At 40.0% G+C, this 19,818-nt stretch overlaps 1 protein-coding gene across 1 annotated transcript in view; it reads left to right on the top strand.

Moving 5' to 3' along the window:
• LOC124518331 (sodium/glucose cotransporter 1-like) overlaps positions 1–19,818 on the top strand; it is a 57,251-nt gene that overhangs the window by 24,025 nt on the left and 13,408 nt on the right. Inside the window, exons 8-11 of the mRNA XM_047088303.1 lie at positions 3,331–3,551; positions 10,626–10,761; positions 13,242–13,349; positions 14,827–14,977. Coding sequence (XP_046944259.1) covers positions 3,331–3,551; positions 10,626–10,761; positions 13,242–13,349; positions 14,827–14,977 — 616 coding nt within the window. The remainder of the gene's footprint in view (positions 1–3,330; positions 3,552–10,625; positions 10,762–13,241; positions 13,350–14,826; positions 14,978–19,818) is intronic.

Genomic DNA, 19,818 nt, shown 5'->3' with positions numbered 1-19,818 from the left:
AAGCACTGACTAATTTGAATGACAAAACCCTAAACTATAGAACACACTAAGCCATTGTTTTTAATTGTGTACTAGTGTTAAACATCAACAGTTTTTAAATCTGCCACCCTCACCCCAATAGTTGAAAATGACATCTGACTAAACTTTAGGAGCAGGTGGAATATTCCATTTAATGTTAGCAATTACATCTCTAAGTAATTATATATTCTTTACTCTTATAGACTGAATATTCGTCTCCCTCCCAAAATTCATATGTTGAAATCCTAACCCCCAAGGCGAAGCCATTGGGAACTGATTAGGTCATAAGAGCAGAGCACTCATGAATGGCATTAGTATCCTTATAAAAGAGACCCCAGAGAGCCCCCTCACTTTTTCCACCATTTGAGGACACATTGAGAAGATAGCCATGTATGAGCCAGGAAGGGGATCCTCACTAGACACCCAATCATCCAGCACTTGACCTCAGACTTCCTAGCCTCCAGAGCCATGGGAAGTAAATATTTGCAGTTTGTAAGTCACCCAACCTATGGTATTTTCTTACAACTGCCCAAACAGACTAAGACTTTTTCTGAGAAATGTAATGGGATTTTTTTATAATTAGGGCATTCATGTTGGTAGGTAAACTATTTTAAACTAATGGGATAATTGTTTTCTTTTAAAAATATACAAGATCTTATACATCCAAATGAGTATTGTCCAAACTAGTCGCCATGAGACCCCATACACATCCAGTTGCAATTTTTTGTTTTTAATTTTTAGGTGGTACACACACAAGGTAAACAAAACAAAAAGGTACACAGTGAAATATTCATTGCTCTCAGTTTCTCAATTCAACTCTCCAGAGACAACTAGTATTATTAGTTTTGTATATATCCTTTCAGATATATTCTTCATGTATACAATCTTTTTTTAATCTATGAGAGACATATTTTAACAGAATCAAAACAAAATTTTGCAGTCTGTTATTCCACCACTGGTTCTATATCTTGGGCAAACTTCTATGTCCGTGAATGGAGATCTATTAAATCTTTTTGTTTTTGTATTTGTAGTAAACTTTATTGAAAAGTGCACAAGTCAAAGTATGTAGCTAGATGAGATATCACAAAGTGAACACAGCCTGGTAACAAGTACCCAGGTCAAGAAGTTATCTTTTTTTCCCTTGCTTTCCAAACTTTATACCTTTTGTTTCCTTTTCTTGCCTATTGCACTGGCCAGGGTCATTAGTACAGTGTTGAATAGAAGTAGAGACAACAGACATCCTTGTCTCTTTGCCAATTTAGAGAGAAATCTTTGGATATTTCACCATTAAATAAATCATTTGCTGTCAATTTTTGGTAAATACTCTTTGCCAGGCTAACAAGTTCCCTTCTAGTCCTAGTTGGCTACAATTATCATGAACGTGTTTTTTTGTTTTTTTTTAGTTATTTATTTTGAGAGAGAGGGAGGGAGAGCAAGAGCAAGAACACACCAGTGGGGGAAGGGCAGAAGGAGAGGGAGAGAGAGAGAATTGCAAGCAGTCTCTGTGCTGTCGGCACAGAGCCCGACATGAGGCTCATACTCATGAACTGTGAGACCATGACCTGAGTTGAAATCAAGAGTTGGATGCCTAACCGACTGAGCCACCCAGGTACCTCTATCATGAACAGGTTTTGAATTGTAGCAAGTGTTTCTTCCACATTTACTGAGATGATTATATTATTTTTCTCCCTTATTCTGTTAACATGGTGAATTATATTGAATTATTTTTCAGTGTTAACTCAATCTTGAATTCCTGGAATAAACCCAGCTTTGTTGAGACATACCCTAAATTATCCTCCAAAGTGGCTGTATTAACTTATATTCTCAGCAATATATGTCAGAATATGTGTTCCCAACCCTTACAGCCAATAATTGATGTTTTAAGCCTTTTTAAAAATTTGCCAAATAGGGGAAGGGAAAAAAAAGTATCTCATTCTTGTTTTAACTGGAAGTTTCTAGAGACTGGTGAAGTTAAGCATCATTTTATATACTTAGTGGCCATTTGGAGTTCCTCTTTTGTAAATTACCCACTCATATTCTCTACTATATTTCTTCTGAGTAGTTTCGCTTGGCTATTGTTGTATAAGAGTTCTTTATACATGACACAAATTTCTTCTTTTGGCCTGACAGCTTTTTAACTTGATTTCAGTCATATAAATTTTAAATTTTGAGGTCAAATTTACCAACTTTCCTCTTCCTTTTTGTGACTTGTCTAAGAAGGTAGACTAACTCAACTCTCTAGTTCTGTAGTTCATGAAGATATTCTGTTTTTTTCTAATAACTTTGTAGTTTAGTATTTTGCTTTCTTTTAATCCATATGGAATTAATTTATAGAAGTGCCATGAGGTGTCTTATTCATTTTATAGTCACTCAGTATTCTTTTATTGACTACTTTCAACTCTAAATGATTCTGAACACATTTCAATAATCAAATCTGTATCAAAGGAACATGTTTTAATATGCCAAAATAAAGGGAATTTTTTAGTTAAGTGGAACTATGGGTGTTTTGTGCCTTTTAAAAACATTTTTTTTAAGGTTAAGATTGTATACCACTTAGGATATTGACAGATGAATGCTATGACTGAGGAAAATTTCAAATATGACATTTTATAAACATTTTGTTGGCATTGCAGGAAAGTGAATATTAATTTCTATTCTAGCCAAGATTCTTTAGAAAGCTTGTGATAGAACTTTAGTTCAAAACTAGCATAAGCAAGTAAATACCTTCTTGGCTCATGTAAGTAGAAATTCCAGGGGCACAGTACCTTCAGTGATGCCTAGATCCAGGGTTCTGAATGAACCAGATAAACAAGAGAGCTTCAAAGTGCCAGACTAGCTCAGAACCCCAAAGAAAGGAAGCAGGGTTTTTTGGTTCCTTAAGCAGAAGTCTCCTGGGACAGATTCTGATTAGCCCAGTTTGGGTCTCATATCTATTCCTGACACATCAGCTGTTGCCCATGGGACAGAGCATTGGCCAGGCCTGGGGCACATGCCATATTGGAATGGTGGACAGTTTGATGAGGCCCACCTAAGCGACACCGGATGGAATGCAACTGGAAAGAGGGGTTCTGCTACCAGAAGCTGGAGTGGGGGGGGGGCGCACACAACCACCAATGTCCACTGTACTCCCATTTCTCTTTGGAAGAGATGATGTCTTTTTTTAGGCACATACAGTTTTGACTATTTTTCAGTCCACTGTGCTTTTTATACTAGGTACAGTCAATGAAACTGGGTCTGACTTTGTAATCTTGGGTCTTCAAACATATGTTATTGTGTGGTGTAAGATACTGATAAATTTTATCGTGTTTTAAGCCTTTCAGGAAGTGGGAGGATACCAGGAGCTACTGAATAAATACCCACATAGTAAGCCAGATCCAATCCATGAAGGAAATTGGACTGCCAAGCCAGAGTGTTTTATTCCTCGCCTGGATTTTTTCCATATCTTCCGAGATCCCGTCACTGGAGACCTCCCATGGCCTGGAATTGTCTTTGGCGTCTCCACCCTCTCCTTATACTACTGGTGCGCTGATCAGGTAATTAGACGTGGTGCAGGTGAAGTGACTACATTGGAGGCTGGTCAGTCTCAGTGCATTCTAGGCTTTACCAGTCTCTGTAGGCAACAGCGGGCCTGACTGCACTCAGTGATCAGGTTTCCCTTCCAGTCTTTACTTATTGCCTAAAGAACTTCATAAGAAATTCTGTTTAAAAGGAATTTCACTCACAGTCCCATTATAACCCATCATCTATTTTCATTGTTTCCTTCTTCCCATCATTATCACATGAAAAACATGTCAGTTTTCCCCAACTGAGTCTGTAAATTAAATGTAACCAATCACTATTTCAGTTGGATTTTTTTAAGGACTCAAATTTATTCTGAAAATTATATGGCTCACTATCAATGGTAGCTCATTAAATAAGCTGTGAAATATTCACATGGTGCAAAGGCAATAGAGAAATGAAAAGAAAGTACAGCTATACACAATAACATGGATGAATCTTCACAGCTTGATTTTAGACACAGAAGGCTAGGCACTGCATGATTACATTTTTATAAAGTTTAACACAGGCAGTGCTAACTTGTGTCATTTAGGAATACATAGTAATTGGCATATATATAAAGAAAAGCAAGGAAGAAATAAAGTAGTCATGAAAGCAGTCATATCTGGAGCAAGGGAAGGGGTTGAGATGAAAAAAAGTCCCATGTAGCAGCATTATTCACAATTACCACAAGGTGGAAACAATCTAAATGTTCACCCACCAATGGATTAATAAAACAGAATGTGTATCCATTCATTGGAATATTATTCAGCCATATAAAGGAATGAAGTAGGAACACATACTACAACCTAGATGGATCTCGGAAACATTATACTAAGTGGAAGAAGCCAGACACAAAGATCACCTAATGTATGATTCCTTTTATATGAAATGTCGAGAGTAGGCAAATCCATAGAGATGGAAATCCAATTAGTGCTTGCCAGGGGCTGGGAGAGAAGGAATGGAGGGGGACAGTTTAATGGATGTGTTTGTTCTTCTGGGGTGATGAAAAAGTTTTGAAAGTAGAGAGAGGTGGTAATTGCATAAGATTGGGAATGCACTAAATGCTACTGAATTGTTCGCTTTAAAATGGTTAACTATATATTATGTGAATTTCACCTTAATTTTTGCAAAAAAACAAAACAAAACAAAAAACAAAAAAAAGAGCCACAGGGAGGCTTCTGGGGTACCTGCAATGTTCCATCTCGGCTTGGATGGGTGTTAGACTGTATGCTGTTAATGTGCTACCGTGTACTTTCATATTTATATCACAATAAAAAAATACTTTCATATTTATATCACAATAAAAAAAAAAGGTTTAAACATTTTGTGGAAGAAGAAAATGCTATAAATCCCTAACCCAAGTTTGAAACTGAACAACAAAGGGAGAGAACTTGCCAAACCAGATATTTAAACATCTACAAGGTAGCAATAATAAAAATAGTTTGAAATATCCAAGAATAGACACACAGACTAATGGAACAGAATAAAGAGGTCAGGCAGATTTATGTACTTACAGGAATTCAATATGTATCTAAGGAGGCTTCAGAAATCAACAGGGGTGTGGGGCACCTGGCTGGCTCAGTCAGTAGAGCATACAGACTCTTGATCTCAGGGTCATGAATTCAAGCCCCAGGTTGGGCTTGGAGCCTAACTTAAAATAAAACTAACTAACTAACTAACTAACTAAATGAATGGAAAGAAAGAAAGAAAGAAAGAAAGAAAGAAAGAAAGAAAGAAAGAAAGAAAGAAAGAAAAGAAAGAGAAAGAAAGAAAGAAAAGAAAGAGAAAGAAAGAAAGAAAGAAAGAAAGAAAGAAAGAAAGAAAAGAAAGAGAAAGAAAGAAAGAAAGAAAGAAAGAAAGAAAGAAAGAAAGAAAGAAAGAAATGGGGGAGATACATACTCTTTGTTAGAAAACTTAGTTGTTAGAGAACCAATGGACTATCTGGAGTAACAAAACTTCACCCCCAGCCAGCACTTAGTACAAAGGTAGACTTCAGGTGGGTTAAAGACTTAAGTGTGGGAAGTGAAACTATGCATCTAAGGAAGGGTAACAGAATATTTTTAAGACATATCAGGGAGTACAAATCATACTGGTTTGATTACATTACATATAAGTACTTTTTATTTTTTACTTCTTTAAGTTTATTTTTGAAAGAGAGAAAGAGTATTGGTGAGCATATGAGCAGGGGAGGGGCAGAGAGAGAGGGAGGGAGGGAGAATCCCAAAGGAGAAAGAGAGAATCTGGTCAGCATAGAGCCCAACACAGGGCTCAAGCCCACGAACTTTGAGATCATGACCTGGGCCAAAACCAAGAGGTAGATACTTAACCGACTGAGCCACCCAGGGGCCCATACATAATAAGTACTTTTTAACAAAGAGTATCATAGATAAAGTCAACAGATGACAGACTAGAGAAGATTATTGGATTTATCATGAATAAGAAACAATAGCAAATCCATAAGAAAAAGGAGCTCCAATAGAAATGTGGGCAAAAGATAATGACAGGCCATTTATAAAAAAGGAAATTCAAACAAGCATTAATGCTAACAAGCATATAACCCAGAGTTATCACATAAGTACAGCTTAAAACCACAAGGAGACTGGCAAAATTAGAAAGATTGATAATGCCCAGGTCAGCCCTCACACAAGGGCTCCTGGGTGGCTCAGCCAGTTAAGCACCCAGCTCTTGGTTTCAGCTCAGGTCATAATCTCGTGGTTTCATGAATTCAGGCCCCAAGTTGGGCTCTGTGTTGACTGTGTGGAGCCTGCTTGGGATTCTCTGTCTCCCTCTCTCTCTCTGCCCTTCCCCCACCTAAACTATCTCTGTCTCTCTCAAAAAAAAACAAAAACAAAAAAAACTCGTGCACTTCTGGTGGAAGTATAGACTGGTGTGATCTGTTCTGGAGGGTAATCCAGCAGTATTTTATAAAAGTAAGTATATCGTACTCTGAGCTAGCAGTGGTGTTCCTCAGAAGCTACCTAAAAAATCCTCATGCAAGTTCATGAGGGACTATAATATGCAATGTTGATCACAGTGTTGATTGTGCTGGTTACTCGTAAGTGGGTAGATAAAATGGCAGGGGGGCAGTAAGACTGTGGAATACCATACAGTCATGAGAGCAATGGACTAGATGACATGTAGCAACACTAAAGGGTCTTTAAAATGTAGTGAGTGGAAAGACAAGAAATGAGATCCAGAGCACAATACATGGGTATTCTCTCTAATATAGCTCTGAGGATTTTTTTTTTATTTGTATTTTTGCCGATCTATTTATCACATGTTTATTGATCTTTCTGTATTTTTCTTTTCAGTTTCTTCTGCAAATTTAAAAGTTGCCCCTGGCCTTTCACTTCTGACGATGGGTAAACTAGATTTCCTGAACTACCTCCCATAACAAAATTTTCTAGTTCTACTGGGTAAAATGTAACAAGCATCTTTTTGTAGTCATAGCAAAGCTCATAAGAAAGGAAGAAAATCTCCAGAGGCCAAAAAACCAAAGAGAGTAGTGAACTCAAGAGAGTTATGCTAAGGGGCACCTGGGTGGCTCAGTTGGTTAAGCATCTGACTCTTGGTTTCACCTCAGGTCATGATCTCACGGTTGGTGAGTTTGAGCCCCACGTTGGGCTCTGCACTGACAGGGTGGATCCTGCTTGGAATTCTCTCTCTCCTCTCTACCCCTCCCTTGCTCATATTCTCTATCTCTTTCTATCTCTCAAAAATAAGTAAATAAACATTTAAAAGAGAGAGAGAGGGAGTTAAGCTGACACTAACACCTATGGTGCCCTGAGAGCATTTGCCAAGCCAGGATTTCCGAGGCTTAGGTTTAACTGGCCAGGTGACAACAGGAGAAAGGCCTTGAGTTCATGAGTGGTGAAGAGTGAAGGCTGTTACCTCAGTGAAAAGGTGGACTGGGAAAATATCTGCCCACCAGCAAGGAGAAATAGCTGAAAACAAACAAACAAACAAAATCAACCTGGGCTCCAGGAGGAAGAAAAATTCTCCCCTGAGAACTCACAAGGGAAGACTAGCCTTCCTATACATTTAGGTGTTTAAATTTTTAATTTAATTTAATTCCCTGAATTGTCAGGGAAACCCCATGGGAAGAAATGAACATAAACTCATCCAAAATTTGTTACACATTGACCCGGCAGGAGTAATGGCAGATTTTCCCTGGAGAGATGCACCCTCAGCCGAGGTCTTGCAGGACTCCCACAAATGAATGCCTGCCCAACATGAGCCCCTAAGCTGAAATTAGAAGACATGGAAGAATCAAACCACCTTGAGCCAGAAACAGCAGAATTAGTACCCCCAAACTTCAGAACATTGAGGTATATGATACCAAATACAAAAAAAAAAAAAGTTTAAAGAAATAAAAATGGAACTAAAAACATTAACACCATTCTACCAAAATGATCAGTCAGATTTGAATAATCAAACTTCTAGATATGAAAAATAGGCTTACTGAAATGTGAAACTCAGTAGCTGTTAAAATAGCAGATTAAAGGAGCACCTGGCTGGCTCAGTGGGAGGAGCATGCAACTCTTGATCTCAGAGTCGTAGATCACATTAGGTGTAGAGGTTACTTAAATAAATAAACATTAAAAAACTAGCAGATTAAGCATAGCTGAAGGGGAAAAAATAGTCATCTGAAAGAGATAACTGAAGAAATTGAGAGCACAAAGCTGGAAAGTATGAAAGGGAAACAAAGTGACGTGGAAGAGAGAATCAGGATTAAAATATATCTCGTTGGAGCTCCAGAAGAAAAGGAGAGAGAAGCAATATTTTAAGAGAAAGTGGCTGAGAAGTTTTGCCATTGCTAAAAGACCAGGAAGCATTGGATTCCAGAATCACAGTGAATCTCAAGCAGAAATAATTTACAAATCCACACAAAGAAATGGAATGAAACCGTAATGAAAGTTCAGAACATCGAAGACAAGGAGATTTTGAAAGGTACCTAAGAGGAAAGATTACTGATGAAAGAAGACAGTTATACCAACAACAGGCTTCTCAGCTGCAACCATATAACCCATGGCAGAGGAGTAAAATTTTCAAAGGCATTGAGGAAACTGTCACCTCTAAAGTACATGCCCAGCTAAGGTATTATTCATGACCAAGGGCAAAATTAAGACATAACCTTCCCTAAAGAAGGACTGAAGGATGTACGTTAAAAAAAAAAAAAAAAAGAAAAGAAAAGAAATACTCATGAGCAAGAAAAATAGCAAAGATAGTGACAGGTCCTGAGCAAATGGGCTGAAAAATAATAATTACAAGTACAGGAAGTGAAAAATAGAACAAAACCAAAATATTGGACCACAGTTTGGAGTTAAATCTGTCTGTGGACTCTAAATTGTTCAGAAGGGTGGGATGTTGATTTGAAGACTTGTATTTGTAGACTTGAAGTTGTATCTATGTGAAAATTTTACGGGTCATTATTAAATACACAGAAGTAGAATACATAACTTCTAACTAGTAAAGAAAGTGACTTAAGAAAAATGTTTGATTAAAAGAGAAGCAAACAATCTGAGGGAAGGAAAATTGTTAACTTTGGGCCACCACCATTTTTAAACAATAGTCCTCTCCCTGCCCCACTTTGTAATATATGATAATGTACAAAAGTGCTTAGGACTTCCTACACGGATGATGTACTGCCTTTCTGATCACCCTTGCCTCAGAATGAGAGCCAACTTTCTGTCCTTGCCCTCCTCCTTCATCCCCTCTCTTGAGAGACTGGCTCTTCTGTGCACTGGGCTAAGTAAAGACCAGGAAATGCAGCCTGGTTGCCCACCCACACCCGCTCAAGTGGAAGCCTGCGTTCACTGAGAGGCCAGCAACAGGATACCAGTGGACCTCCTGAGAAACAGTACCTGTTGCATGAGGAGGACCACTTTGGGGCTCTTCCTCCTATTATTAAAATCATGCATTTGGACAATAAACAAAACATAAAAAAAAGATGACCATCCTGCCTGCTACTTTTACCATGCCAGGATTAACCACTCTAACCATGTCACTTTATTCCTGTGCACTTTTTTTCTCGGTACAGAGCCACGGTGTACAGCCTGCTGTTGGATCCTGTATGCCTTTTAGTTACCATCACACTGTGAGCATTTTTCACATTATCTAAATGTTTTTCAGAAACGAACTTTGAGTACATACATAATACTGCATTGTTGTGATGCACCGGACCGTGTCTTTATGTGCTTTCTTAAGTGCTTCTCCACCTGCCAGCTGTAGCATTCTGTTTGGCCTGAGTGCACACTGCTTCTTATGGCAGGAGCACTATAAAATGGGTCGTGAGACATCTCCTAGGAGATTTTGCGTTTTAAAGATCTATACTGGGGGCGCCTGGGTGGCGCAGTCGGTTAAGCGTCCGACTTCAGCCAGGTCACGATCTCGCGGTCCGTGAGTTCGAGCCCCGCGTCAGGCTCTGGGCTGATGGCTCGGAGCCTGGAGCCTGTTTCCGATTCTGTGTCTCCCTCTCTCTCTGCCCCTCCCCCGTTCATGCTCTGTCTCTCTCTGTCCCAAAAATAAATAAACGTTGAAAAAAAAAATTAAAAAATAAAAATAAAAAAAAAATTAAAAAAAAAGATCTATACTGGTTCATTGCAATTTAGATGAACAAAGTTGGTCCCAGTTCTGAAAATTCATTTGGTGCCGGGGACCCTTTGCTTTGATTGATGTCACAAGGGCCCCCTTCCTTCTGCCCCGCAGGGACAGTCTGTGCCCTCTAGGAGGGAGTCTCGTCCTTGCCAGGGGACAGTTCATAAGCACTGTGCCTCTGTAATTGGTTTGCAGTGCTAACAATGAGGCCAAGGTCACGCACACCATTCCTGTCCCTTCAGGCAACTGTGCACTGAGCAAAACATGCTATTGGTCACGTGCATCTCCTCTGGCCCTGCCTGCCCTGAAGATGCCTGGACGATTGGGGTGAGCAGCTTAGCAAGAACCCACCAGAGGGCACATCCTGCTGCTGCAGCAGGTCACAGTTATCCTGTCTGTGCCGTGGTAGCCCACACTTGATTCACTGATAGCCCCACCCCCCGCCTCACCCATCTGTGTTTCCTTGGCAGATTTTTGTCCAGAGATGCCTGGCAGGGAAGAACATGTCTCATGTGAGAGGCGGCTGCGTCCTTTGCGGGTACCTGAAGCTGCTGCCCATGTTTAGCATAGTGATGCCGGGAATGATCAGCCGCATCTTGTTCCCGGGTAAATTCTTAATTCTGATGTGTTCACACTGATCTTCTGTTTTCTTAGAGATCTAGAGGACGTTTAGGGTCATCAGGCCTCCCACAGTATTGGGAGGTGTTGAGATGCCCCAGATTCCTTTCTAGGGAGCTAAGGGGTTCGGATTAGGGATGCTGCCGAACAGAAGTCTGGCAGAGACCATGGATGTAGGTGGCAAGAGAGAAATTCCGTGCGAAGAGTTCAGGCAGGGAAGAGCTGACCGATGCTCCATGCAGCCAGAGCCCAGTCTCTGCCAGGGCTTGGAGGCACAATCTGCAGGAAGGCTTACTTACTCCCCTTGCACTGATGCATCATCATGGCATGCACGCCTTTGTGCCAGGTGCTGTGCTGGGGATCTGAAAGATGCTATCACTGCTCACTTAGACCTTGAGGAGGGCTTGTCAGAGGGGGAGCTTTATGTAAACCCCCAAAGTGGGTCTGACTCAGGCCCACGTTCTTTCTACTAAATGCTATTAAAGCATCTCTGTTTCCCTTAATGAGCTATCATAATTCTGTGGATGTCTTCTTCCCATTTCAACCTTGTCTTACTAGCCGTACTGTCTCTCAAAGTACCAGGTTTGTTTATTCATTAAACCTTCATGGAGCACTTTTCTCTGATAGGTGCAGCCACTATCGCAAAGCAAGTGGCTTCCACGGGAATCTTCTGCTGCTGAGCTTTGACAAGGCCAAACAGAATGTAAAACACTTTTTATTGCTAAGTAACAGGTGCAGGAGACATCTCTAAGCCTAACTCATCCTTCATTCTGCCCCGAGGCATGCCTCTTTTTAATCCTAATTCCCTTCCAGTTTTAACAGAGAGAAAGGCCTTGTTTCAGCATTCCCAGATTTGGTCTTTGACTGTCAGGTGGCATTTGGGGGTCTCATGCCTCCTCATTGGTTAAGAAATATGCTGTTGTGCTCTCTAGGACTCCAGAATGCCCTGGGCTTTGTGGACCTGCCTCCCTACCCCACTCCACAGCAGAGACCACCCTGCTCACTAAAGAAGAAAACTGGGAAGAGTCACATATATCTTGGACTCTAGAGAGGAAACTACTTAGGGAGAGGGGAAAAGAGCGGGGAATGGCCTCTCCCTCTAGCTGGAGTGGGTTTTGAGAACCCCAACTCTCTCCAGCCTTCTGACCAAGGGGTGAACAGAGGTGATGGAATGCACTGGTGGAGAGCCCTTGGGGTGAGAAGAGCCAGGAACCACCTGTCCCTAGTCCTCAGAAATGGCCAGATTCACATATCCATTTGCACATGCCAGGTGTATAAAGCCAGAAAGCCACTTATCATGGAAGCTTGGCACCTGTCCATGTTCCTGGAAGAATATGCTTTTCCAATAACCCAAGTGCTCTTGGCCCTAGATTCTGGGTCTCTCCCCTGGCCAGAGCTGGGGGCCAGACACTGCCAACTGCCAAGGTGTGGTTCTTGAAATCTGTTTTTCTGTTTAGGACACTGTATTACTTGGGGCCCTTGGTTGAACATGACATGCACCTTTTTAGCTCCTCTTTCTTCAGAGCTAGTGTCATCCTCAGGCCTTCTGTTGGCAAAGTGGTCACCAGCTGCAGCAGACCTCTATCCCACCAGCTCAACAATACCCACCAAGTGTTTCTTTTCCCTATAGTTCCAGCAAAAATCCTAGAGGAGTCTTAGTGAACTCACTTAGTGATAGGGACCAGTCTTGTAGCCAAGGGGAAAGAACTTCCAGAATGGCCAGGCCTGGCTCCTGGGCCCTTCCTATACCACCCCAAGTGTCTCAGAGGTTCTGTTACCCGAAGCAGGAGGCAGGGAGAGTGGGAAGATGTAAATGGATGCAGCTGCCCCCTTGAGTTTCTAATCAAGCTTTAGTATTAGTCTTCCTCAAGATGTTTGGTAACCAGTGCTTAGGCTCGATAGCTGTCCCCAGTAAATAGCTTGCCCCATAAACTGGGGCAATATCCTGCTTCTTTGTCATGAAAGTTGATTTGTTGTTTTGGGTAACTTTATATCAGATTATAACTTTATATTCCTAATTTAAGCTCTTAAACAACATGTCACATTCACTCCCTTTCCTTCCCTTTGTCCAAAATTCCTTCCCAAATACTCTGAAATAACACTCCTGTGAGGGCTAAGCAAATAAGGTTATGAGTTGTTCATGCATTAGTATGTGGATGAATAATCTGTCACCTAGCAGTGGTCACTGAAAGGCATGTCGAGGCCATATGACATGCATGGGGTCAAGCAGTGAATTGGTAGAAGCCCTGATTCATCTGGCTCCTAGGTGCCTAATTCCTAGCCCTTGCCTCTACCCCAAGCTCCTGAGGAGTGATCCTCCTGAGAAGGATCATGAATCGGAGCTGTCACCAGTAGACCAATCTGACATCCACATAGGATTCCTAATTTGCTTCCCTTTCCTTCAACTCAGATTCTAGAGCTCTAAGGCCAACATGTTGGTGTGACGTGACTGTTACCTCCCCTTGCAGATAAAGTGGCATGTGTTGTACCTTCAGTATGTGAGAGGTTCTGTGGCACCAGAACTGGTTGCAGCTCCATTGCCTACCCGGTGCTGGTGGTAGAGCTGCTTCCCGAAGGTAAGAGATGGGCCCTGCCATGGAAACCACATCACCTGTGTCCCCATTGGAACCTGTGCCCTCAGGCTTTAAGTGGATAGTTAACAGTGTGAAAGCTGGGGGTGGCTTATCTACCAGGCAGCCCATCTTTCTGGGTGGAAATGTTGGCTGTGAAGTAGGGGGGACATTAGTGATGTAGATGGAGCTTTGCTTGCCCTGAGGGAAGGAGCCGGGCCTCCTTCTCCATCATCTCTCACACACTCACACAAGGTATATGCTCTCAGAGGCACAGCTGGCTCATGCCCACGATTTGCATTGTTCACTTCCCCTGCTTAACTCAAGCTTTTACTCACTCATTCCGCTGGAGGGCTCCACTCTGTGCCAGGCATCGTCCTAAGCAATGAGAAGGCAGAGATGAGCAATACCTAGCCCTGATCTCAAAGAGCTTATGTCCACTGGGTGGTCAGGGAGATGGACAGTTCACCAACAGTGAGATGGCTTTCACTGCAAATTAACAGTGAGTCTGTGTGTTCATCTCAACTACTTCCTCAAATCCCGTGGAGATGGCCAAACATTTTTTAAATCCCATATTAGCTCTAAAGATCAGTAAGAGCTCTAGAGATCAAAGTTGAGCTATTTCCATAAAATCCAATAGAGATGAAATCTGAGTGAGAGAAATACTGACCATCGCACAGTTCAGGAAGGAAGTTGTCCAGGTTACGCAGCTGAGCCCATCCTAAAGCACCCAGGGCTTCAAGTGAGGGTCAACTGCAGGGCAGTTGAAGGGAGGTAGATGCAAGGACACCAGTCTTTGCCTGGCCCAGTAGCCTACAGAATACACTGGGAACCTTGCTGCAGTGGGCCTCCAGCTCAGGCTCCAGTTAAGCCTCAGGCTCTCCCATCAACACGTAGAAATCATTCTGCAGAGTCAAGTCCCTGCAGTAGGATAGCCTTTCAGGTGAAAATATTAGATTGTTATGTTAATAGCTCACATTTTATGAGTGCTTGCTCTCTGTTAACCCATCTGCTTAACTTCATCTTAACAACAGCCCTGTGTGATAGGTACTTTTATGCCCACTTTAGAGATGAGGACACTGGGACACAAGGAGTCACATCCCTTGCCTCCAGTCTGAACTTTCTCTGAGCCACTGGCTTCTCATCTGTAAAAGTGAGGCAGCAGTGGAGTCCATCTCACAGGGCTGTAGGGAAGATGGTATGGGCTAATGCCCAAGGAAATATTCTGGCACAAAATAACCACCCAAGAGATATTAACTCTCATTATTATATAAAGACAGTGCAGGAAACTAGTAAGTTTCATCACAAAGCAAGGACGAACGTAATGCTTTAATCTATTTTAGATGGAATGCCACTCCAAATAAAATTTGAATGTTTTTTGTAGGAGAAAATGTAGTATATAGAAAAGTGCCTTAGGAGGCCTAAGGCATCTCCTGGCATGGCCAGAGAGCTGGAGGCCCAGGAAATGTCCCTTCTCTTCTAGGCATACGAGGCTTGATGCTGTCTGCACTATGGGCCTCTCTCATGTCCTCCCTGACTTCTATTTTCAACTGTGCCAGCACCCTGTTCACAATGGACATCTATACCCAGATTCGGCCTATGGCCACTGAAAAGGAGCTCATGGTAACAGGAAGGTGAAGGACTCCTCTAACCATGCTAGTTTCTGCTGTCAATGAAAACAATGCCCACCAGAAGTGATTATGTGAAAAATTAGGCTATCATACTGTATATAGAATTATTTTGTTTAAATACAGTATGGTTGTACTTTTTTGCTGCAGTTTTGCAATGATGATGTATTGTTTTTAAAATCACAAAGAAACTTGTTTCCATTTGGGAAAAAATAATAATCGCAATGATTAAAAAATGCTAGCATAGTTTAATGTACCCCCCCCAAAGAGTCCTTGTGAGGAAATTTACAGAATTACCTCATTGTCTCATTTAGTCCTCATGACAACCTTTAAAGGTAAGTTTTACTGTTCTTATTCTCATCTTACCAATCAATGGGGGGAGAGTCTACCTGACATCACACAGTAAGTAGGAGAACATGTCCATCTCAGGACCATGCTGTTAACCATGATGCCATACAGCACCATGCTAGGCATGGGGTGGGGGCTGTATATGTGTAAAACATAGTTGCTGTCTTTACTCCATAGGGATTCTCTCTGTCTCTCTTTGTGCCTCAACTCATGTTTTCGTTCTCTCTTTCTCTCCCTCTCTCTCACTCAAAATAAATAAATAAACTTAAAAAAAGAAAAATAAATCTCTGAAAATAAGAACTTGGATGGGTTAACGATTGGATATAGCAGATAATTAATGGATTGGCAATGGATCAATTGACAATATCAAAAATGAAACACATGCACAAAATGAAGATATACATGGAATGCAATCATAAGAATAATATATATGTCACTTGGAATCACAGAAAGAGAGGAATAGTTTGGGTAGAAACAATTTTGAAAAGATAATGGCCAAGATTTTCCAAAACTGGTGGATCATTACCCAGAGGTTCAAGAAGTTCCACAATTAATTTAGTTAATATCCATCATCACGCATAGGTACATATTTTTTTGTGATGAGAATTTTAAAGATCTACCATCCCAGCAACTTTTGAATATACAATACAGTGTTGTTAGCTATAATCCCCATGCTGGACATTGCATCCCAGAAGTTATTTTTCTTATAACTGGAAGCTTGTGCCTTTTAACCTCCTTTATCCATTTCTTCCATACCCTCTTCACCTCTGGCAGCCTCCAATCTGCCGTCTGTTTCTAGGAGTTTGGTGTTTTTAGATTCCACCTGTAAGTGAGATCATATGGTATTTGTCTTCCTCTGTCTGCTTTATTTCACCTAGCATGATGCCCTTAAGGTCCATCCATGTTGTCACAAATGGCAGGATTTCTTTCCTTTTTTGACTGAATAATATTCCATTGTGTATCCATATATTTTCTTTATCCAAACATCTGTCAGTGGACATTTAGATTGTTTCCATGGCTTAGCTACTGTACATAAAGCTGCAATGAACATGAGAGTACAGATATCTTTTCATAACAGTGATTTTGTTTCCTTCAAATATATACCCACAAGTAGTATTGCTATATTATATGGTAATTCAATTTTTAATTTTTGAGGAACCTTCATGTTGTTTTGCATAGTGGCTTAATCAGTTTGCATTCCAGCATACAGTATACAAGGGATCCTGTTCCTCTGCATCCTCATCAATACTTAGTATTTGTTATCTCTTGCATTTTTGAGAATAGCTATCCAGCAGGTATGAGATGATAGTTCACTGTGGTTTTGATATGCATGTCCCTGACGATTAGTGATGTTGAGCACATTTTCATGTACCTATGGGCCATTTGAATACCTTCTTTGGAAAAAATGTCTATTCAGGTCTTTTGCCCAGGTTTTTTTTTTTTGTTTGTTTTTTTGAGAGAGAGAGAGTGCAAGCAGGGGAGAGGAGCAGAGGGGGAGAGAGAGAGAGAGGGAGAGAGAGAGAGAGGGAGAGAGAGGGAGAGAGAGAATCTTCAGCAGGCTCCACACTCAATATGGAGCCTGACACAGGGCTCAATCCCATGACCCTAGGATCATGACCTGAGCCAAAATCGAGCTGGACACTCAACCAACTGAGCCACCTAGGCGCCCCTGCTCAGTTTTTAATTGGATTACTTGGAATATGTTATATTTTGTTTTGCTATTGAGTTGTATAAGTTCCTTATATATTTTGGATATTAACCCCTTATCAGATGTGTTGTTTGCAAATATTTTATCCCATTCTGTGGTTCCCTTTTCATTTTGTTGTTTCTTTTGTTATGCAGAAGCTTTTTAGCGTGACCTAGTTCTATTTGTTTATTTTTGCTTTTGTTCCTTGAGATTTTGGAGTCATATCCAAAAAACCATTGCTAAAACCCATATCAAGGAGCTTATTTCCTATCTTTTCTCCTGAGAGTTATAGTTTCAGGTCTCATATTTAAGTCTTTAATCCATTTTGAATTTTTTAATGTTTGTTTATTTTTGAGAGAGAGAGAGTACGAGTGGAGCAAGGGCAGAGAGAGAGGGAGACACAGAATCTGAAGCAGGCTCCAGCCTCTGAGCTGTCAGTACAGAGCTTGACACGGGGCTCAAACTCACAAATGGTGAGATCATGACCTGAGGCGAAGTCAGATGCTTAACTGACTGAGCCACCCAGGTGCCCCATCTTTAATCCATTTTGAGTTAATTTTTGTGAGTGGTATAAGATAGGGATCTAGTTTTATTTTTTTGCATGTGAATATCCTATTTTCCCAGGACAATTTATTGAAGAGACCACCTTCATTGAGTGTTCTTGGCTCCCTTGTCCAATATTAGTTGGCTGTATATGTATGGGTTTATTTCTGGACTCTCAATTCTGCTCTATTGGTTTATGCATCTCTTTGTATTCCAGTACCATACTATTTGGATTACTATAGCTTTGTAATATAGTTTGAAATCAAGAAGTGTGATTCCTCTAGCTTTGTTCTTCTTTCTCAGGATTGCTTTGGCTATTCAGGGTCTTTTGTCATTCCAAACAAATTTTAGGATTACTTTTTCTAGTTCTGTAAAAAAAAAAAAAAAATGCCGTTAGAATCTTGATAAGGAGTGCACTGAATCCACAGATGGCTTTAAGTAGTATGGGCATTTTAACAATATTAATTCATCTAGTCCATGAACACAAGATATCTTTCTGTTTATGTCTTCTTCAATTTCTTTTATCAACATCTTAGAGTTTTCAGTGTAGAAATCTTTCACCTCCTTGTTTAAATTTATTCCTAAGTATTTTATTGTTTTTGATGCTATTGTAAATGGGATTGTCTTCTTTATTTCTTTTTCAGGTAACTCATTGTTAGTGTATAGAAACATTACTGATTTTGTACACTACTGTATGTTCATTTTGTATCCTGAGAACTCATTGAAAAGAGATATCTTTAAAATATGATTGAGGCAAGCTTAAAGAAAACATGGTAAAATACATACCATGCCAATATGAACATAGATGCAGAAATTTTAAGCAGAATATTTGCAGGTCCAGTAACATAGAAAAAGAAAAATTGACCATGACCATCTGGGGTTTATTCCAGGAATGCAAGAATAGTTTTTTTAATTCAAAAATCAATCAATGTACTTGACCATATTAACTGAAAACAGGAGAAAATAATACAATCATCACAACAGATGAAAATAATTTAGAATGTTTAATGCCTATTTATTGTTTCATCTTAGAAAATTAGGAATTTAAAGGCACTTCTTTACTCTGGCTTTTAAATATATATGTATATTTTAATATACATATATATTAAAAAACCTATAGTATGTATCATACTTAATGTTTACATCTGAAAATATTTTCCCCTGTGATTGGGAACTAGACACAAATGTCCACCACAACCACTTTTATTCAAAGTTTTGCTGGAGTTGTACTATCCTGCACAAAAAGGTAAGAAAAGGAAATAAATGGCATGGGGATAGAAATAAAATTATCATAAAAGACTTTATAGACAAACTGCTAAAATTTAAAAGTGAATTTAACAAGACTGGTACAAGATCAAAATATAAGAATTAATCATATTTTACACATTATCATTTGTAGTGTCATTAAACCATATCAAACACTTAGGAATAAATCTCACAAAAGTGAGAAAATTGCTGAAAATTACAAAGCATTGTTGAGAGAAATTAATGAGACCAAAGTATATAAAGGAATATACCATATCCAGGAATTAGACGATTCAATATTGACACTATATTCCTTTCATATTATTCTACATATTCAAAGTAATCCTTGTCAAAATTGCAGTAGATTTATTTGTGCGTGTAAAAATTGACAAACCAGTTCTAAAATTCAGACAGACATGCAAAGAGCAAAGAAAGCCAAAACCAAAAAAAAGGAGAAGAAGAAGAAAAGAAAGGCCAAAGCAATTCCTGAAAATGAACAAAGCTGGAGGATTTAAGTTAACAGATACCAGTATCTATTATGAAGTGATACTGATTAGACAATGCGATTTGGGTACAAATATTTGTACCAAATTTGATTTGTCTAAATCAATGGAATATAGTACAGACAGAATACAGAAGAAGGCCCACAGATATACAGTCACCTGATTTATGGCAAAGATTCCAGTATAATGCAGTAGAGAAATTGATGGGGAGAAGGATTTTCAATAAACGGTCCTGGGTGATTTGGCTATTCATGGAAAAAAGAATGCTGACTCTTACTTCACACCATACGCAAAATCTATTTCAGATGTATATCTGACTGAACGGTAAAAAAATAATGTTTATAAGAAAAAAAAATGGTCAGCATGACACTCGATTGGTACTCACACACATTTGCATCAACTGTACCTTTATTAACATAGCTTAAACAAATTTTTGCATCATCTAGAATTGTGGTCACATCTCAGAATGCAAACTCCAGGGGTGCCGGGTGGCTCAGTCAGTTAAGTGTCTGACTTTGGCT

Source organism: Lynx rufus, unplaced genomic scaffold (assembly GCF_022079265.1).
Source record: "Lynx rufus isolate CCGP_SWC_20201006 ecotype Redwood Valley unplaced genomic scaffold, mLynRuf1.p SCAF_24, whole genome shotgun sequence".
Lineage (NCBI taxonomy): Eukaryota > Metazoa > Chordata > Mammalia > Carnivora > Felidae > Lynx > Lynx rufus.
Note: the sequence above shows the minus strand (reverse complement) of the source record. Positions and strands in the feature narration are given on the sequence as shown.